The 22,724-nt window shown below is 44.3% G+C and overlaps 1 protein-coding gene across 1 annotated transcript in view; it reads left to right on the top strand.

Annotated features, from left to right (window-relative positions):
* The window catches only part of LOC143766511 (uncharacterized), a 46,479-nt gene extending 27,394 nt beyond the window's left edge, over window positions 1-19,085 (top strand). Inside the window, exon 7 of the mRNA XM_077254255.1 lies at window positions 13,506-19,085. Coding sequence (XP_077110370.1) covers window positions 13,506-14,947 — 1,442 coding nt within the window. The 3' untranslated portion in view covers window positions 14,948-19,085. The remainder of the gene's footprint in view (window positions 1-13,505) is intronic.
* The last annotated feature ends 3,639 nt before the right edge of the window (window positions 19,086-22,724 follow it).

Raw genomic sequence — 22,724 nt, 5'->3', positions numbered from 1 at the left:
CAACGTTTTGCTAACCGTCGTCGGGGTGTTGGTTCCCGGCTTCGAGTTGGGGATCTGGTCTGGTTATCTTCCCGTCATGTTCCTATGAAGGTTTCTTCTCCTAAGTTTAAGCCTCGGTTTATTGGTCCTTATAGGATTTCTGAGATTATTAATCCGGTGTCTTTTCGATTGTTGCTTCCGGCCTCTTTTGCTATCCATAATGTCTTCCATAGATCTTTATTGCGGAAATATGTGGTACCCGTTGTTCCCTCTGTTGATCCTCCGGCCCCTGTGTTGGTTGATGGGGAGTTGGAGTATGTGGTTGAGAAGATTTTGGATTCTCGTTTTTCGAGGCGGAGGCTTCAGTATCTTGTCAAATGGAAGGGTTATGGCCAGGAGGATAATTCTTGGGTTTTTGTCTCCGATGTCCATGCTGCTGATTTGTTTCATGCTTTTCATCTGGCTCGTCCTGATCGGCCTGGGGGCTCTGGTGAGGGTTCGGTGACCCCTCCTCATGGTAGGGGTACTGTTGTGAATTCTGCTTTTGGGCTCCCTCCGTTGGTTGTAGGTGATAATGCAGTTGTCTCTGAGTTTCAGCCCTGGTCAGGTGTATCGGATGATTGCAGTTCTGACTGGGGTATTTAGGCGTGCAGGATTCATTAGTCCTTGCCAGTTGTCCATTGTTTTTGGAGGTTTTCTCCTTGCCTGGTTCCTTATGCCTTGCTGCCAAATCTGCAAAGATAAGTGTCTGGTTTTTGTGGCACACATGCTGTGTGCTTATGATTTAGTGCTATTCAATGTTTTTTTTGACCAGCTTAGATTGTATCAGTATTTTCTCAGTCTTGTTGGATTCTCAGGAGTTGCAGATATACATTCCATATCTTTAGTTAGATAGTGGAACTTTTTGTATTTTCTGCTGTGGATATTTTTAGAGTTTTAATACTGACCGCTTAGTATTCTGTCCTATCTTTCCCTGTTTAGCTAGAGTGGCCTCTTTTGCTGAAATCTGTTTTCTGCCTGTGTGTGTCTTTCCTCTCCTATTCACAGTCAATACTTGTGGGGGGCTGCCTATCCTTTGGGGTTCTGCTCTGAGGCAAGTGAGTATTCCTATTTCCATCTATAGGGGTATTTAGTCCTCTGGCTGTGTCGAGGTGTCTAGGGTTTTGTTAGGCACACCCCACGGCTACTTCTAGTTGCGGTGTTAGTTCAGGGTTTGCGGTCAGTACAGATTCCACTTCTTCTGAGAAAGTTTCATGCAGCTCCAAAGCCACCGGATCATAACAGGAATCCCTGCGGTCATGGCCCTCCTTCGTTCCAGGGGGATCCTCGTTATCCCCTACCTGGACAATCTGTTAATCAAGGGGTCCTCTCGTCTAGACTGTGCCCACAGTCTTCAGGTCTCCCTAGACACCCTCACCCGTCTCGGCTGGATTATCAACCGGACCAAGTCCTCTCTGATTCCGTCTCAACGACTGTCCTTCCTGGGCATAGTGTTCGACACGAACTTAGCTCGGGCCTTCTTCCCAGAGGATAAGTTCTCAGTACTCCTCAAGGTGGTCCGCCTTCTCAAACGTCCAGCTCCCCAGTCTTCGGTTCTGCATGGGAGTCCTGGGAAAGATGGTGGCCTCCATGGAGGCTGTTTCTTTCGCCCACTTCCACACCCGCCCCCTCCAGCTATTCCTCCTATCCACCTGGAACAGGTCCTTGGACTCCCTGGACCGTCCCGTCCACATTCCTCTCCTGGTCCGTCAGTCTCTAAGCTGGTGGACGCTGTCCTCCTCTCTCCTGAGAGGAAGATCATTTCTTCCCCTTCAGTGGCAGATCATCACCACCGATGCCAGCCTTCTTGGGTGGGGAGCAGTCTTCCGACAGCACACGGCTCAGGGCCGTTGGACCACCCAGGAAGCTCTCCTTCCCATCAACCTTCTGGAGATCAGGGCAATCTTCCTTGCGCTAATCCACTGGCAGTCTCTTCTGATGAATCTTCCTGTCCGCATCCAGTCGGACAACGCCACGACCGTGGCGTACTTAAACCACCAGGGCGGGACTTGTAGCGGCCAAGTAATGGCAGAAGTGGCAAAGATTCTTCGGTGGGCGGAACGCCACGTTCCGGCCATATCAGCTGTTCATATCCCCGGGGTCGAAAACTGGGCAGCCGACTTTCTCAGTCGCCAGGGCCTAGCAGCGGGCGAGTGGTCTCTTCAACCTGCAGTCTTCGATCAAATTTGCCTCCGCTGGGGTACACCAGACGTCGACCTTATGGCGTCCTGGATGAACCACACGGTCCCTCAGTTTGTCGTCAGATCCCGGGACCCCCTTGCCGTCGGCCACGACGCTCTGGTAATTCCATGGTCCCAGTTTCAGTTTCCCTACCTGTTCCCTCCCCTCCCCTTGATTCCAAGGGTGGTAAAGAAGATCAAGTTGGAAGAGATTCCAGTCATACTGATAGCGCCGGACTGGCCAAGTCGGCCGTGGTACGCCGAGCTCGTAAATATGCTCGCCGATACTCCTTGGAGACTCCCGGATTGGCCAGACCTTTTCTCGCAGGGACCTCTCTACCACCAGAGTTCTCAGTCGCTGAGTTTAATGGCATGGCCGTTGAGGCCGCAGTCTTGAAGATCTCTGGTCTCTCTCCCCAGGTCATACAGATCATGATCAGAGCCAGAAAACCGGCGTCTTCCCGTATCTACCATAGGTACTGGAAAGCGTTCTTCCGTTGGTGTGAAACTAATGAAGTTTTTCCAATGTCCCTTTCTCTTCCGGATCTTCTCGGTTTCCTCCAGTCTGGTCATGATTTGGGCCTATCCCTAAGCACACTCAAGGGACAAGTGTCCGCTCTGTCGATCCTCTTCCAGAGTGACCTTTCCTCCATTCACCAGGTTAGGACATTTCTACAGGGAGTTGCGCATATCGCCCCTTCCTTCCGTCCTCCTTTGGATCCTTGGGACCTTAACCTGGTCCTTGGTACTCTTCAGGACTTCCCTTTGAGCCTCTTCAGGACGTGCCCTTTTGCCTTCTCTCTTGAAAGGTCGCCTTCCTCATTGCCATTACATCTATTAGGAGGGTCTCCGAGTTGGCAGCCCTTTCATGCTGTTCCCCCTTCCTGATCTTCATCAGGATAAGGTTGTTCTTAGACCGGTTCCCGAATTCCTTCCCAAGGTGGTCTCGGCTTTCCACATCAATGAGGACATAGTCCTTCCATCATTTTGCCCTTCTCCGGCTCATCCTTTGGAGAAGTCCCTTCACAAGCTTGACGTGGTCAGGGCCATTCGGGTCTATCTTTCTAGAACCGCTCCCTTCCGTCAATCCGATTCTCTCTTTGTTGTTTCCGAGGGTCATCGGAAGGGCCTTCAAGCGTCTAAATCCACTATCTTCCGCTGGATTCGCTCGGCAATTTTAGAATCGTACGTCTTCTTGAGGCATGTCCTCCTCTTGGGGTGCGAGCTCACTCCACCAGAGCTGTCGGAGCTTCTTGGGCTGTTCGCCACCGGGCTGTTTGCCACCAGGCTTCCGCCTTGCAAGTTTGCAAGGCCGCAACCTGGTCGTCTTTGCACACGTTTACGAGGTTCTATCGGGTTCATATGCAAGCCTCGTCCGATGCAGGCCTTTGTGGGAAGGTACTGCAGGCGGCGGTCGCACACCGGCCGACCTGAGACCTTTTCTCATTTCCTTTCTACCCACCCTTTTCAGGGACTGCTTTTGGACGTCCCATGGTTGTCCTGTGTCCCCCAATGAAGCGATAAAGAAAGAGGGATTTTTGGTACTTACCGTAAAATCTCTTTCTTGGAGCCTTCATTGGGGGACACAGCACCCTCCCTACTTGTTTGTTCTGGCACCGTGTTTGGGGCCTGGAGGCCCTAGTTTAGTAGGTACTTTTACTATTATGAGTTCTGTCGCTTCTCCTACTGCTTTTTGCACTAACTGAGTTGCTTGGTGCCTGTCGGGTGTATACTGCCAGGGAGGAGCTACGCCTTTTCCTTTTTTTGCATAGTGTCAGCCTCCTAGCAGCAGCAGCATACACCCATGGTTGTCCTGTGTCCCCCAATGAAGGCTCCAAGAAAGAGATTTTACGGTAAGTACCAAAAATCCCTCTTTTCTATAGAACTTACATCCTGGAGGATCCAACTACCCCCTAAGATTAGAAGACTCAGACCGTTACCTGCCCATATCCGTAAACTACAAAGCCAAATGACAGCGTACGTAGAATGTGCTGACAAGTTAGAAAAATATTATGATGAGCCTTTTAGAGAAAACGGAGGGTAACTATGCTGTTGGCTTCCAAAATCCCTGATGCGGGAAGAAGGAAAAAATCAGGGCTTTGAAAAGCGCTGCGAAGTGCTGAGCCATAAAGTTGGGCATCAAAACAAATGAACGTTAAAAAACCCCAAACTTTTCATTTTAATATTCTACCCATTTCCGATGTGCACCAGCTCCTTCCTCAGGCATAGACAAATGATATATTGTGGATGTTCTATATCCTCCAGAACGGCATCACTATTCCAGTTGCTTAATTCATTAATTAAACCGCGCCTATGGTGCGCCTATGGAGCTGTTTTTTGTGTTAAAACCTTTCTTCGTATACAAAACAATACAAATAGATGTAAAATGCATATTGGATGCACAATAAAATCCATATAAAGAAAAATATATGTAGATGGAAAATCCTCTGGTTTAAGTGTGTATAGTTTAAAAATCCAATAGGATTCCCTATTCACAAGTCTTTGAGACCCATTAGACACACGTTCTGATATTTGTTCTAATATATTGAGTCTTAAACTGGTGGGATCTCGTTTATATTCTAAAATGAAATGCCGAAACAGACTGTGACAGATTTCACCTTTCCTAACATTATGCCTAAGGCTGGTCATCCTATTATGGATCGCTTGGGTCATTTTTAGATCCCTGATATTGGATAAATCTACCTTCTCTGCCTTCTGTGCTGCTGAATGTGCTCATATGGTCCCTACAAGACCAGGTCTAGTCTTTCTGGCAAAACCTCACTTTTAGGCCTGTTTCACACGTCAGTGGCTCCGGTATGTGTGGTGAAAGTTTCCTCACGGACCGGAGACACTGACTCACGTAGACACATTAAAATCAATGTGTCTCTGCACAAGTTCATTCTCTGTTCTCCGAAGTACACGCCAGCGCAAGGCAATATTACCTTGCGCAGTCGTGTACTCCGGAGGACAGAGAATGAACTTCAATCCAATATTGCGGCCAGCATGCAGCCAGCGGGTAAGGAAAGGGTGAATCAAACACCTGAAAACCCCGCCCATATGACCCAAAACTGGTCCCGCCAAATTCAGGTGACAGGTTCCCTTTAAAGACAAAAACAATAAAAAAAACATTGATTTTTCATTCCTTCTCTCCAGCAAATGCTGCTGGGAAGAAGGAATGAATTCCGGCTTCAGCAACAGATGCAGGGGACAGCGCTTATCTCTAGTGCTGTCTCCTGCACGGTCCGTGTAGTACCCAGTCGGCACATGGCTGCCACACTGATGTGCCACGTGAGCACACGGACACGGATAACTCCGGTACCGATTTTTCTGGTACCGGAATTATCTGGACGTGTGAGACTGGCCTCATAATTGACAACATTAAATGTGCAGTGAGGGCCAAGTATGAATTTATGTACAAAAACAGCAGAGTTTCCCTTTATCCTGATTTTACAATTTCTTATAAAACTGACTAAGTTCATACAAGATTGTGATAAACTGCATAATAAAGAGTACACCTGTGCCGTGATATGGTTCTAAGTTGTGCATGTCTGATGGCTGTAATATACACTGGGTACGGAAAGTATTCAGACCCCTTTAAATTTTTCACTCTTTGTTTCATTGCAGCCATTGGGTTAATTCAAAAAAGTTAATTTTTTTCTCATTAATGTACACTGCACCCCATCTTGACTGAAAAAAAACAGAAATGTAGTAATTTTTGCAAATTTATTAAAAAAGAAAAACTGAAATATCACATGGTCATAAGTATGCAGACCCTTTGCTCAGTATTGAGTAGAAACACCCTGTTGAGCTAGTTAGGAATGATGCAACAAGTTTTTCACACCTGGATTTGGGGATCTTCTGCCATTCTTCCTTGCTGATCCTCTCCAGTTTGGTCAGGTGGGATGGTGAACGTTGGTGGACAGCAATTTTCAGGTCTCTCCAGAGATGCTCAATTGGGGCTAGGTCAGGGCTCTGGCTGGGACAGTCAAGAATGGTCACAGAGTTGTTCTGAAGCCACTACTTTGTTATTTTAGCTGTGTGCTTAGGGTCATTGTCTTGTTGGAAGGTGAGTCTTCGGCCAATTCTGAGGTCCAAAGCACTCTCGAAGTAGTTTTCATCCAGGAAATCTCTGTACTTGGCCGCATTCATGTTTCCTTCAATAGCAACCAGTTGCCCTGCCCCTGCAGCTGAATAACACTCCCATAACATGATGCTGCCACCACCATGTTTCACTGATGGGATTGTATTGGGCAGGTGATGAGTAGTGCCTGTTTTCCTCCACACATATCATGTAGAATTATCGCCAAAAAGGTCTATCTTCATCTCATCAGACCAGAGAATCTTATTTCTCATAGTCTGGGAGTCATTCATGTGTTTTTTAGTAAACTCTATGTGGGCTTTCATATGTCTTGCACTGAGGAAAGGCTTCCGTCGGGCCACTCTGCCATAAAGGCCCAACGGGTGGAGGGCTGTAGTGATAGTTGACTTTCTCCCATCTCCCTACTGCATCTCTGGAGCTTAGCTACAGTGATCTTGGTTTTCTTCTTTACTTCTCTCACCAAGGCTCTTCTCCCACGATTGCTCAGTTTGGCTGGACGACCAGGTCTATGAAGACTTCTGGTGGTCCCAAACTTCTTCCTTTTAAGGATTATGGAGGCCACGGTGCTCTTAAGAACCTTGAGTACTGCAGAAATTCTGTTGTAACCTTGGCCAGATCTGTGCCTTGCCACAATTCTGTCTCTGAGATCCTTGTCCAGTTCCTTTTGACCTCATGATTCTCATTTGGTCTGACATGCACTGTGAGCTATGAGGTCTTATATAGACAGGTGTGTGCCTTTCCAAATCAAGTCTTATCGGTTTAACCCCTTACATCGGGTGTAATAGTACGCCGATGTCTGACTCCCTCCCTTTGATGTGGGCTACGGCGGTGAGCCCACATCTTTGAACAGCTGGCATGTGCTCGCAATGCCATGGGTGGAATCGAGATCCACCCGTGGCTATTAACCAGTTAAATGCCGCTATCAAACTCTGACAACTGCATTTAAATTTTGCTTCTGGCAATCGTGCCGGAAATACACACACCGGTGACAACCCGTCACTTGATCGCGGGTCACCAGTGTGTTGGCATGACAATCTGAGGTCTCCTGGAAACCTCTATGGTTGTCAGTGCCAGCTTTCTGTGAGCGCCACCCAGTGGTCGACGCTTATTGCAAGTGAATAAATCTGTTATATAGAGGCGACCTGAACATCGCCTCTATGTAGCAGAGCCAATCGAGTTGTGGCAGCTTGTAGTCTCTTATGGAGACTACACTATGTTCCAAATTATTATGCAAATTACATTTTTATCTGATTTTCCTGAATGGTTGGTGTAAATGACAGTCAGTCTAATAAAAGTCATCACCCGTTAGAGTATACATCGAATTTTATTGAATAAACCTCCCAATGATAACAGTATAATCTCCAAAATGAATAAAAACTTAAAATGCACTGTTCCAAATTATTAGGCACAGTAGAATTTCTAAACATTTGATATGTTTTAAAGAACTGAAAATGCTCATTTGTGGAATTTGCAGCATTAGGAGGTCACATTCACTGAACAAAAAGCTATTTAACTCCAAAACATCCTAACAGGCCAAGTTACATGTTAACATAGGAACCCTTCTTTGATATCACCTTCACAATTCCTGCATCCATTGAGTTTCTGCTTGTATTTCTTTGCATAAAGTCAGAATAGCCTCCCAGAGCTGCTGTTTTGATGTGAACTGCCTTCCACCCTCATAGATCTTTTGCTTGATGATACTCCAAAGGTTCTCTATAGGGTTGAGGTCAAGGGAAGATGGTGGCCACACAATGAGTTTATCTCCTTTTATGCCCATAGCAGCCAATGACTCAGAGGTATTCTTTGCAGCATGAGATGGTGCATTGTCATGCATGAAGATGATTTTGCTCCTGAAGGCACATTTCTGCTTTTTATACCATGGAGGAAAGTTGTCAGTCAGAAACTCTATATACTTTGCAGAGGTCATTTCACACCTTCAGGAACCTTAAAGGGCCCTACCAGCTGTTTCTCCATGATTCTGGCCCAAAACATGACTCCTCCATCTCCTTGCTGTTGTTGCAGCCTTGTTAGGACATGGTGGCCATACACCAACCATCCACTACTCCATCCATCTGGATCATCCAGGGTTGCTCAACACTTATCAGTAAACAAGACTGTTTGGAAATTAGTCTTCATGTATGTGTGGGCCCAATACAACCATTTCTGCTTGTGAACACTGTTTAAGGGTGGCGGAGTAGTAGGTTTATGCACCACAGCAAGCCTTTGAAGGAGCCTACACCTTGAGGTTCGAGGGACTCCAGAGGCACCAGTAGCTTCAAATATCTGTTTGCTGATTTGTAATGGCTTTTTAGCAGCTGCTCTCTTAATCCGATGAACTTGCCTGGCAGAAATCTTCCTCATTATGCCTTTATCAGCACAAACACATCTGTGCTCAGATACAGCCACAAATCTCTTAACAGTACGATGATCACGCTTAAGTTTTCGAGAAATATCTAATGTTTTCATCCCTTCACCAAGGCATTGCACTATTTGATGCTTTTCAGCAGCAGAGAGATCCTTTTTCTTTCCCATGTTACTTGAAAACTGTGACCTGCTTAATAATGTGGAACATCATTTTTAAGTAGTTTTCCTTTAATTAGAATCACCTGGAAAACTAATTATCCTATGTTGTGTAAGATTGATTTCAGTGATCCATTGAGTCCTGAAACACAATACCATCCACGAGTTTATTTGAAAAACAAAACAATTAAATCTTTATCACACTTAAATCCAATTTGCATAATAATTTGGAACACAGTGTATTGAAACATGCCAAAAGTTTAATAAAAAAAGTTTTAAAAATGTAAAAATATAAAATTTCAACTCACACCCCTTTCGCCCCATTTAAAATAAAACAAAAATAAAATCAAACCTACACATATTTGGTATTGTCGCTTTCAGAATTGCCCGATCTATCAATAAAAAAAAGGATTTGCCTGATCGCTAAACATCGTAGCGAGAAAAAAATGTCAAAACTCTAGAAATGTTTTTTTGGTCGCCACGACATTGCATTAAAATGCAAAAATGGGCAATCAAAAGATCGTATCTGCACCAACATGGTATATTTAAAAGCGTCAGCTCAGCGCGCAAAAAATAAGCCCACACACAACCCGAGATCGCGAAAAATGAGACGCTACGGGTATCAGAAAATGGTGTAATTTTTTTATTTTTTAACAAAGTTTGGATTTTTTTTGCACCATTTAGATAAAAAAGAACCTAAACATGTTTGATGTCTATGAACTCGTAATGATCTGGAGATTCATAATTGCAGGTCAGTTTTAGCATTTAGTGAAGATAGCAAAAAAGCCAAACAAAAAACAAGTATGGGATTGCACTTTTTTTTTGCAATTTCACCGCACTTGGAGTGTACATTAACCCCTTACCGACATCGGACGTACTATACCGTCCGATGTCGGCTCCCCCGCTTTGATGCAGGGCTCCGCGGTGAGCCCGCATCAAAGCCGGGACAGGTCACATGAGACCTCTATGGTTACTGATCGCCGGTGGCTGTGAGCGCCACCCTGTGGTCGGCGCTCACAGCACACCTGTATTTCTGCTGCATAGCAGCGATCTGATGATCGCTGATATGTAGCAGAGCCGATCGGGTTGTGCCTGCTTCTAGCCTCCCATGGAGGCTATAGAACCATGGCAAAAGTAAAAAAAAAAGTTAAAAAAAATGCGAAAAAAATAAAAAAAACATAAAAGTTTAAATCACCCCCCTTTCGCCCCAATCAAAATAAATCAATAAAAAAAAAATCAAACCTACACATATTTTGTATCGCCGCGATCAGAATCGCCCGATCTATCAATAAAAAAAGCATTAACCTGATCGCTAAATGGCGTAATGAGAAAAAAATCGAAACGCCAGAATTACGTTTTTTTGGTCGCCGCGATATTGCATTAAAATGCAATAAGGGGCGATCAAAAGAACGTATCTGCACCAAAATGCTATCATTAAAAACGCCAGCTCGGCACGCAAAAAATAAGCCCTCACCTGACCCCAGATCACGAAAAATGGAGACGCTACGAGTATCGGAATATGGCGCAATTTTTTTATTTTTTTTTGCAAAGTTTGGAATTTTTTTTCACCACTTAGGTGAAAAATAACCTAGTCATGTTAGGGGTCTATGAACTCGTAATGACCTGGAGAATCATAATGGCAGGTCAGTTTTAGCATTTAGTGAACCTAGCAAAAAAGCCAAGCAAAAAACAAGTGTGGGATTGCACTTTTTTTGCAATTTCACCGCACTTTTTTTCCCGTTTTCTAGTAAAACCAATGATGACGTTCAAAAGTACAACTTGTCCCGCAAAAAATAAGCCCTCACATGGCCAAATTGATGGAAAAATAAAGAAGTTATAGCTCTGGGAAGGTGGGGAGCGAAAAACGAAAACGTAAAAACGAAAAATCCCACGGTCATGAAGGGGTTAATGAGAAATTTTTTTTTTTTTAATTTACCAAATGGCTGCAAAGAAACAAAGTGAAAAATTTAAAGGGGTAGGAATACTTCCCGTACCCATTGTAAATTTATGCTTGCCTGCAGGAGATGTGTTGGCATGGCTCGAGCCCTGGTTTCATGGATTCACTCCACATCATAAATTACATTATGTTTTCAATCCTAAATACAGTAATTCAGATTGAACAGTAATTTCTCCTGAAATGGGGGCACTAATACTTTCACCAATTCTTCTGGTCTGGACTCATAGTATCTCCAATGGTCCACCATAAATGGGTGCAACTCCAGTTTAGTGTTGGAGTTCGCCCCTCATACATATGTTGTTGAGGATATAACTTTTTTTTTTTTTTACAAATTCATTATTTATGATAGTTTGATTGTGGTGGGATCGGCCTGTCTCACTTACCCGAGTCTGTAACTCCCTGGGAGTGTTTATAAAAAAGGTTTCAATTACCAAATGCCTGAGATCTAAATTTAAGACACCTCAGCTCTGCACTGTTATAAAAAGTTCTATTTAAATGTCTAATATTTCTTCTTGACATTCATCTGACAGAAAATATGGGTCCTTACGATAGTTTATATTGCTTAGAGCCACCGAGTCCCATACTCCAATTATTCCAGGGAAGTTTCACCACTACTCATTTTTTTTTTCCTGAGGATGATTGCGTGATCATTTCAGTAGATGTGTTATTGTCTATAGTCAGTTTTGCCCATTATCTTTTAACTTCTTTAACCTCTACATGGATTTGGACTTACACAGAGAGCCCTAGGCTTGGGCCACAGTGTTACCAGCTGTTCTGTTCAATAAGGTGGGAAGAAGAATAGACAGATAACCATGTCAGAACCACAAGGCCAAAGAAAATACTAACTCAGGAGACATAAGAGTAGTCAGTAAACAGGCCAAGGTCAAAACCAGGAAAAAAAATATACAAGCCGGGAGCTGAGCACAAAGGACTGAACTAGAAGAGATCAAGGCTGTATCTGGCAGATTCCGGCAATATGCTTCAGGCTGCCGTCACAGTAGCAGTATTTGGTCAGTATTTTCCATCAGTATTTGTAGGCCAAAACCAGGAGAGGAACAATTAGGGCTCATTTCCACATGCGAGGCACACGTCCATATCTCGCATGTGAAAACCAAGCTGGGGAGCCGGCACTCCAGAGCGGAGCGTGCGGCCGCATAGGAACAAATGGAGCTGCACAGCTCCGCTCCCAAGTGCCGGCGTCAGAGCTTGGTTTCCACATGCGAGATACGGACGTGTGCCTCGCATGTGGAAATGAGCCCTTAGAGGAAAAGTATAATAGAAACATATGCACCACTTATGTATTTATCACCCACTCCTGGTTTTGGCTTATAAATACTGATGTAAAATACTGACCAAATACTGCTAGTGTGACAGCAGCCTTAAGCTTTAGTAAGGTGTGGTGCTTTCAAAGTCCAAATCTGATTGTCCAAGGTGTTCGCAATCTCAGGCGGACATATTGCATATGCTTTGGCATGGTCCCAGATTGTCCTCCTATTGGATTGTAGTGTTGAACTGCATTGGAGTGGTGTACGGGTGTGTTATCCCTAGAGATCCGTTAATATGTATGTTAGGGTATGTGGAGGAAATATTATCTGACAATTTGACTAAAATTGTAATTGCAAGATTATTTATTGCAAGGAAACTGATAGCAAAATATTGGATTAGAGAGGAGCCTCCGGCCAGACGCGAATTCATTGCTCAAACGAACAACATAATTCAACTTGAGAAAAATATTTACACCATGAGAAACAAGCTGGATTTCTTCCATAAATTGTTGCAGCTGTGGTTGGATAGGATTAATTTATGTTATACCAGAATATAGTATTATAGAGTACAACTTATGGAAAACTGGAACTCTGTTTGATATTGTCAACTATGGACAAATTATTGTTTGCTCCTGATATGGTCTCCATGGGGGGGTTAATTTACTGTAAAACACAAAATGAGTACGAACATGTGATCTGTTGTAAATCTTGTTACGGTTAATAAAAATGTATCTAATTAAAAAAGATGTGGTGCATTCCGATTGGCTAAAACAGGGAGCAGATTACTGCAGCTGACTGCACACATACCCATACGGCCAGACTGGATGGTACTATAGATGCCAGGCACCCTAATCTTAGTGGCTGGGCAGAGCGTGCACCGCCAAGAGCTTCTGGTTCCAACACCACCTCTGTTACCAGCATCGCCTGCACAATGAGTAAGGCCCACGTCTGGTGTCCGAAGTAGACATTGCAGGAGCAGATCCCAAAGGAGGTGGACACACCATTTGCAGAATCCCTAATATGATAAAATTGCAGAAAACCAGAGAGGATGAAATCCCTATAAAGTGACTCCATTTTGTAAATTATAACCCTCAATGAATTAATCTATAGGAATAGTGACTATTTTGACTCCACTGGCAGTTTCCAGATATTAGCGCAGTGGATATTGGAAAGTGAAAATTGCAAATATCCCAAGATATTACCCAACACATCATGCCCAGATGTTGCTCCAGTAGATACACATGCCATTAAGTAAGTGGTTTCTTCTCACTATAGTAATGCCAAAAACTTGGATCCCTAATTTGGTTTGAGCCCAGTCTAGTAAATTGTAAACTGTCATTGTCTTGGTGAATAATTCAATAATTTTGCATAACTTGCTATTTTTAGAGACCGTTAAAGTAGAAATGTTAAGTATAGAATTCAAGGATATTTTATTCCAAAATAATACTTAGTTTTATTCTTGGCAGATGACCATACCAGGAGACCAGCAGGACAGCTGACATCTTCAGTGTTTAAATCAGATGATCATGAGATCCCACAGGATACAATTGAAGTGAATACCATTACTCCAAATATACCATCATCCCTTCACAGCAAAGATCTGTCATCTGATCCTTTGGAACAGGTCCTGTCTTCTGATTCATTAACGACTACTAAGGAAAATCAAAGTCACAAATTAACCATACAAAAACGAACAGCTCCTAAAGCAATGAAGACATTTTCATTTTCAGAATATGGAAATAGTTTTCCCCTAGAAAAGTCCTTTCTTAAACAACAAAACCTTCACAAAACAGACAGTAGATTTTCTTGTTCCAAGTGTGGGAGATGTTTTACCCAGAAATCATATCTTCTTAGTCACCAGAGAATTCACACAGGGGAGAAGCCTTTTTCATGTTCAGAATGTGGAAAAAGTTTTATTCGGAAAGCGCATCTTGTTACCCACCAAAGAACTCACACAGGAGAGAAGCCATTTTCCTGTTCAGAATGTGGAAAATATTTTCTAGATAAATCAGTTCTTGTCAGACATCATAGAGCTCACACAGGGGAGAAGCATTTTTCCTGTTCAGAATGTGGGAAATGTTTTAACCAGAAAGCGAGTCTTGTTGGCCACCAGAAAACCCACACAGGGGAGAAGCCTTTTTTCTGTTCAGAATGTGGGAAATGTTTTGTACATAAATCAGATCTTGTCAAACATCATAGATCACACACAGGGGAGAAGCCCTTTTCCTGTTCAGTATGTGGGAAATGTTTTGCAGATAAAAACGTTCTTATCAGACATCATAGATCTCACACAGGGGAGAAGCCTTTTTCCTGTCCAGAATGTGGGAAATGTTTTAACCACAAAGCGCATCTTTTTACCCACAGAAGAACTCACACAGGGGAGAAGCCTTTTTCCTGTTCAGAATGTGGGAAATGTTTTAACCAAAAAGTGCATCTTGTTAGCCACCAGAAAACCCACACAGGGGAGAAGCCTTTTTCCTGTTCAGAATGTGGGAAATGTTTTAACCAAAAGGCGAATCTTGTTAACCACCAGAAAACCCACACAGGGGAGAAGCCTTTTTCCTGTTCAGAATGTGGGAAATGTTTTAAACGCAAAACGAATCTTGTTAGCCACCAGAAAATCCACACAGGGGAGAAACCTTATTCATGTTCAGAATGTGATAAATGTTTTAACAGGAAAGCTCATCTTGTTAGCCACCAAAGAACTCACACAGGAGAGAAGCCTTTTTCCTGTTCAGAATGTGGGAAATGTTTTCTACATAAATCAGCTCTTGTCAGACATCATAGATCTTACACAGGGAAGAAGCATTTTTCCTGTTCAGAATGTGGGAAATGTTTTACCCACAAAGCGAATCTTGTTAGCCACCAGAAAACCCACATAGGGGAGAAGCCATTTTCATGTTCATAATGTGGAAAAATGTTTTGTGAAGAAACCATCTATTTTTAGCCACCAAAGAATTCACACAGGGTAGAAGCTTTATGTTCTTAGTTGTTTTTACATAGTCATATACAAGTGCTTCTCACTAAATTAGAATATCATCAAAAAGTTAATTTATTTCAGTTCTTCAATGCAAAATGTATTATATAGAGCCATTAGAGTGATATATCTCTTGTTTATTTCTGTTGATGACTATATCCTACAGCCAATGAAAACCCAAAAGTCATTATGTCAGTAAATTAGAATAAAAACACCTGCAATGGCTTCCTAAGCATTTAAAAAAGGTCCCCTAGTCTGTTTCAGTAGGCTCCACAATCATGAGGAAGATTGCTGACTGGACAGATGTCTAGAAGGCAGTCATTGACACACTCCAGAAGGATGGTAAGCCACAAAAGGTCATTACTAAAGAAGCTGGCTGTTCAGAGTGCTGTATCCAAGCATATTAATGGAAGGTTAAGTGGAAGGAAAAAATGTGCTAGAAGCAACCAGGATAACCTCAGCCTTGAAAGTATTGTTAAGAAAAGGCCATTCAAAAATTTGGGGGAGATTCACAAGGAGTGGACTGTTGCTATAGTCATTGCTTCAAGAACCACCACACACAGACGTATCATGGACATGGACAACAAGTGTCGCATTCCTTGTAAGAAGCCACTCATGACCAATAGACTACGTCAGAAGCGTCTAACCTGGGCCAAGGAGAAAAAGAACTGGACAGAAGCTAAGTGGTCCAAGGTGTTGTTTTCAGATGAAAGTAAATTTTGCATTTCATTTGGAAATTGAGGTCTCAGAGTCTGAAGAAGAGTGTAGAGGCCACAATCCAAGCTGTTTGAGGTCTAGTGTGAAGTTTCCACAATCGGTGATGGTTTGGGGAGCTATGTCATCTGCTCCTGTATGTCCACTGTGTTTTATCAGGACCACAGTCAGCACAGCCATCTACCAGGACATTTTAGAGCTCTTCATGCTTCCCTCTGCCGACAAGCTTTTTGGAGATGGAAATTTAATTCTCCAGCAGGACATGGCACCTATCCACACTGCCACAAGTACGAATACCTGGTTTAAAAACATTATCACTGTGCTTGATTTGCCAGCAAACTCAACCTGAGCTTAACCCCATAGAGAATCTATGGGGTATTGTCAAGAGTAAGATGAGACACCAGACCCAATAATGCAGACGAGCTGAAGGCTGCAAATCAACCTGGGCTTCCATAACACCTCAGCAGTGCAACAGGCTGATCGCCTCCATGCCAGTCCACATTGATGCAGTAATTGATGCAAAAGGAGCCTCAACCGGGTATTGAGTACATTTCCTGAATATCAATTTTTGTAGGCCAACATTTTGGATTTTAAAATCATTTTTCAAGCTGGTGTTATAAAGTATTCTAATTTACTGAGATAATGACTTTTGGGTTTTTATTGGCTGTAAGTCATAATCATCAACATTAACATAAATAAACACTTGAGATAATTCACTCTGTATTGACTATATAATTAGTGCTGAATGAGCATCCTCAGTACTCGCCCAAGCATCGCAGTGCTCGTGATACTCGGCGAGTGCCGAGCATTTCCGGGTTTGTTGGGCATGAGCTCTCTTCCCCACCCTGCATGGTTAACACTCTAAAGAGCGCTAATCACCATGCAGGTATTGTCTGCCACGCACTGTAATGCTGCACCATGTTGGTTGTGGCATTACAGTGATTGGCTGGCTGCGGAGCGTCATCACGTCTATATTAGTGCTGGGTGAGCACTACAATGCTTGGGTGCTCGTTGCTCGGGTCAAGCAAATTGGAATGCTTGGTTGCTCGACCCGAGCAATGTCCCCAATGTAAGTCTATGGGAAAACCGAGCATTCTTGCCACGACACCCCCCCCCCCCCCCCCCGGGGGTCTTTTGAGGTCTAAAAACGTCTTAAATGGATGAGAACAGTGCTTAAATGACAAGGGAACATCATGGGGAATACCCCTGGAAGCATTTTTGACTCCAGGTCACAGCTGTGAACAATGTTGTCAGAGTCTTACACCACTTTTACAGGCGCACAGTAAAACATACAATAAGGAAACCAAAATGGATTTTCCTGGGAAATTTGTTAAGGAACATCCTTTTGATTAGTATGTAAGACAAAATAACCCAAAACAAAAATGTTCCTCCACCACTTGGGCTATGTTCACACGTAGCGTTTCTGATGCGTTTTTCAACTTTAGCATTGCTTTCAAACAAAACAAATGCATTCACTGGGAAATGTAATTTTAACATTTTACAACCTTAATTGGCGATGTGGTGTGTGACACATCATCAGACACATCCTGTTTCATTTATGAAGGAGGGACTCTGGAAGTCACAAAGTCTATTTTTATAGGGTCAGCAGTTGGCCCTCACTATTCTTAGAAATCCATCAGCTGGCTATGCTTGTTGTTCCCATTATTAAACAGTGGGTCCCTTATACTGTTATTCCGGGAATGTCAGGGCTGCCCAAAATTTGGACACAACCCATTGAATAGACGTAATGGATGACCACATGCAACCAAAGTTTCCATTATTCATTTGGTACTCCCATACTGTTTGCTTAAGCATTGAATGCAATGCCTGCCCTGCCCCAAAGTTACACGCACCCCAATAAGCTATTGAACCGATGTTTTGAATGGCCACATGAAAACAAATTTCCAATTATTATGCATTTGGTACTCCCATAAAGTTTGCCCATGAAGTGAATGCAAGGCCAGTTCCAAATTTGCATGCACCCCAATCCCCCTTGGAATAAATGTGGACTATGGCTTTTGAAAAATGTTTTCCCAGTTTAAAGGAGCAGGTCTCCTATACTTGTAATGCCCATGCAGTAAGTGTATGGGCTGACAAACATTTTCCCCTGGGGGGGTACACATCAACATGCTGTGTAAACATTTTTTGTACGGTCATCATAAACACCCTTGAAAAAAAATAATTTGGCCGTTGCATCACGGAACACATTCACACTGGTGATCTAGTGTTGGTGTCTGAAGAGACGTGGAGGATAGCCTCCTAAAAATTATTTTCCCAATTTAAAGGAGCGCTGGTCTCCTATACTTGGAATTCCCATACACTAAGTGTATGGGCTGACAAATATTTTCCCCTGGGGGTACACATCAACATACTGTGTAAAAAATGTTTGTACAGTCATCATAAACACCCTTTAACATAATAATGTGGCTGTTGCATCACGGTCACCATGGTGATCTAGTGGTGGTGGCTGATGAGAGGATGAGGGGAAGGAGCAGGATAACAGCAAATAGGCAAAATCAGGAAGCGTAAACCCATATGTGGGTATGAAGAGGTGCATGGAAATAGACCTCCCCAAAAAATGACACTGGATTTGAAGTTGATTCCCTGTTATCATTCGGTGGTGTAGAGAAGTCTGGCCCAATCCAGCCCTTGATCATTTATATAAGAGTCAGCCTGTCAGCATTTTCAGTTGACAGGCGAATGCGCTTATCAATTATAATTCCACCAGTGGCACTAAAAAATTTGCTCTGACAAATCGCTACCATCAGGGCAGGCCACGACTTCCAAGGCGTAGAGAGCCAGTTCATGCCACGTGTCCAGCTTAGATACCCAATAATTAAAAGGCACAGAGGAATCACGGAGGATGTTGGTACGGTCAGCAAAGTACTCCCTCAGCATCTTCCATAACTTTGCACTCCTTGTGAGAGTACTCTGTGCCTCAGGGCCAGTGCGATTGGAGGATCTGAGAAAACTCCCAGTGTTCCCCTGCCTCTGCTGGATTGAAGTTGTGTCTCTCACCTGTATTCCTTGGTTGTCCAATGGACTGTGACCTCTGCTGCCAGCGTTTTCAGATGGGATTTTTTTAAATAAATCCGCAACAAGAGCCTTCTGGTACTGCACCATTTTAGTACATCTGTCTGCCTCTGGAAGAAGAGATTGAAAATTCTCCTTGTAGCGAGGGTCTAGAAGTGTCACTAACCAGTAATGTCCCACCCAAAATTTTGAGAATACGAGGGACATGGGAAAGGCAGCTCAACATAAAGTCAGCCATGCGTGCCAGACTGCTAACAGGCAAGACTTCCGTGTCCTCACCAAGAGGATAACTGACCATGGTCTCCTCCTTCCTGTCCTCAGGCCATCCACGCTGAACAGGCTGTCTGACAGTTGTGCTTGTAGTACTGGCTATAGCTCATGAAAGTAGCTCCTGTTCTTCCTCTTCGTCATTCGTCCACATTGGGATGACATGATGCTGGGCTGTGTGTAATCACCATGTATCGTTCCTTGCTCCATCTCATCGTGCTCCACCTGCAATGCATCCTCTTTCATTGTGAGTAGAGAGATTTCCAGAAAGAGAAGCTTGATGGTGACGCTAATTGTGGCGTCATCGCCGCTCACCATCTTGGTGGACTCATCAAAGTTTTTTAGGATTGTACATATGTCTGACATCCATGTCCACTCCTGAGGTCTTATGTGTGGAGTCTGAACTGAATACCGACGGCCTTGTTGATGCTGGTAGTCAACAACTGCCCTCTTCTGCTCACAAATCCTTTCCAACATATGCAGTGTAGAGTTCCGAGGTGGGACATCACACACCAGTCGGTGATCCGGAAGCTGCAAACACTCCTGAAGCTGCAAACACTCCTGAAGCATGGCAAGGGCACACAGGAGGCCTATTTTCACAAGCAGATAAAGCAGCTCCGGGTAGCTTTTCAGAAAGCGTTGAACAATGAGGTTAAGCACATGGGCCAGGCATGGTATGTGTGAGAGCTCGCCTCAGAGCCGCCACCAGGTTCTGGCCATTGTCACACACGACCATGCCTGGCTGTAGGTTCAGAGGTTTCCACCACATCTGCCTGGTCTTTCAGAGCAGTCCACAACTCTTAAGCATTGTGCGGTTTATCACCTAAGCATATTAGCTTCAGCACAGCCTGTTGCTACTTTGCCAAGGCAGAGCTACAGTGCTTCTAGCTTGTGACTGATGTGGTCATTTCAGAGATGGAGGCTGAAGAGGAAGAGTTGCAGGAGCTGTAAACTGTGGGGGCAACCCTGATTGACGTAGGGCCCACAATCCTTGGCGTCGTGAGGATGTGTTCCATCCCAATGTCCAACTGGGTCCCGGCTTCCGCTATGTTAACCCAGTGTGCGAGATGTACCGTCCCTGCCCACAAGCACTTGTTCATGTGTCCGTGGTTATGTGGACTTTTCAATTAACAGCATTGTTGAGGTCACGGCTAATGTTGTGGAAGACGTGCTTGTGTAATGCTGGGATGGCACACCGGGAGAAATAGTGGTGGCTGGGGACTGAGTACCTTGGGATGGACACTGCCATAAGGTTGCGGAAAGCTTCTGTTTCCATGAGCCTAAAAGGCAACATTTTGAGCACAAGCAGATGAGAACTGTGTGAACTTAGTACTGTTGCCTGTGGGGTGTTGGCTGCGTATTTACGCTTGCGTTCTAAGGACTGGGGTATGTTCAACTGAATGCTGCACTGAGACAAGGACGTGCTTGATGATGGTGCTAGTTGTGAGGCATCATTGCAGGCACCATGGACAGGGGATTGGCTTCCACGCACAGCAGCGGAAGAAGCAGTGGTGTCACCGTCAGACACTGTGCCTGGACCCTGGGGTTTGGCCCACAAAGTTGCGTGCTTTGCTGCCATGTGCCTGAACATGCTGGTGGTGGTCAGTCCTTCAAAGGACTAATTACAGGGTATATAGATGTAAGTGATGGGTAGGCAGGCGGTCTATGTGGCATACTTTATTGCATACAGCAAAATGGTCCATTCCATTACTGTCTGCTGCTGCCTATTACAGATATTGACCGTATATACATAGCCTTAGGTATCAGTAGCCAGGAGTAATTTGTTTTTTGCATCTTAATCCTGATTATTATATTCAAAAGCAATCCAGAGCACACCTTTATTTTTTTTCTCAATTTGCTTGTTTGAACTGGAGAACACAGCCAGATCCTTTCCATAATACAGCGTTAGAATCCAGCTATTTTAAACAGGGGTCTAGCCGTCACACCGATCACATCTGAGTGCGCATAAAATTCTGCCATTTTTGTGGTAGTGTAAAATTTTTTGGGAGTGGCTTATACAAGTTCTTGACACCAGTTTAATAAAATAAATTAAACTACAGGGGAAATATTTTACACTGTGTTTTGTCCACCACATGGATCGCCTATCATTGTGCTAAAAATTGTGGTATGTCAAGCCTCCATTGAATTTTTTTTGTGTCTTAACCTAGTTATTGACACCAGTTTGCTTAAAAAACTGTGTTACTTACAGCCCAGATATTTTAAACTGTGTTTTTCCTGCACACGGATCACATATAAGTTTGCTCCAAAGTCTGGCATTTGTAGTTAACGTATAAAATATTGCAGTCCATTTAAAATGGGCAAGGCACGTGCCAAGGGACAGGGAATTAGACGTGATGGTGATGGTGCATGCAGAGGCCGTGGGCAAGGTGAAAAACAAACACCCTCATCTTCTCTCTTGACCTTCCTGTCACAATTACTAGGGGACCGCAGCAGCACAACACTATTGAACCCAGAGCAGCGTCAAAATGTTGTTGGTTGGATAGCAGATAATGCTTCCAGTCACTTTGCCACCACCCTGTCTTCCAAACGGTCAAGTCTGAGTAGCCGTGAGTCTGGACTGCATATTCCTCACCCTGATCGTCCTTCCCACCATGCCAAGTGCCCGGAGACAACTGATCATACACTTGGACACTCCAAAGAGCTGTTCGCTTTTCCATTTATAGATTTGGGCCTTTCGCCCAGTCCACTTGAAGCGGGGCAAGATGAGATCGGATGTAGCGATGGTCAAATATTTGAGCAGCCACGGTCACGTGAAGGTGACGGTGAGAACGTGTCACAAGAGGTGGAAGATGATGAGACACAATTTCCAAAAAGTCAAGAGGAGGACCAGGGTGTGGTAGTTGATGAGGTGGTGGATGATCTAGTAACTGATCCAACCTGGCAAGAGGATATGCAAAGTGAGGACAGCAGCGCACAGGGGGAGGGAAGCATAGCACCACAACAGGCAAGAAGAAGCAGTGTAGTGGCCGCAAACAGAAGGCAGGCAACCGTTCCCCATAACACCAACACGATGGAAGTTGCCAGTCCAACTGTTAGATCTTCTCGAGTCTGGTTGTTTTTTTAAAGACTCTGCTAATAACCCCAAAAATGTTATTTACACCACCTGCAATGCCGGCATAAGCAGGGGTAGCAAAACTACCAGCCTGACCACCACCAGCATGATTCGGCACATGGCAGCAAAGCACCCGACTTTGTGGGCCGAACCCCATCGTCCAGGAACAGTGTCTGCTGGTGACACCACTGCTTCTTCTGCTGTTGCGCGTTAAAGCCAATCCCCTGTCCATGGTGCCTGCGAAGATGCCTCCAACCCAGCACCTGTCATTGCACACAGTCAAGTAGTACCATCATCAAGCATGCAAGCAGTAAAAAGGTAAAGAGACTGCAACCTTGTGTCCTCATTCTTCACTGCGCCTTTCACCATCCACCATCTAAACACTGGGAAGCCCTGGGGATACACTTCACCTGTGGGAAGGTATACCATCTAGCTGCCATAACATCACCCCAGCGGACCCCTTAAAGCAGCGTCGGTCACCCTGACTGAATACCACAGGTGGCATCACGAACACTTCCATTTTAAAGACCTTTTTCCCATTATACACGGACGTCCCTAGGGCCACGGACCGGGTCAGCCACTGTGACATCCCCCTTGAGAACCGAAGGACCCGGTACCAAG

This window comes from Ranitomeya variabilis, chromosome 4 (assembly GCF_051348905.1).
Source record: "Ranitomeya variabilis isolate aRanVar5 chromosome 4, aRanVar5.hap1, whole genome shotgun sequence".
NCBI classification, from domain to species: domain Eukaryota; kingdom Metazoa; phylum Chordata; class Amphibia; order Anura; family Dendrobatidae; genus Ranitomeya; species Ranitomeya variabilis.
The sequence above is the reverse complement of the archived record's forward strand: the minus strand, read 5'-3'. Positions and strand labels throughout refer to the sequence as shown.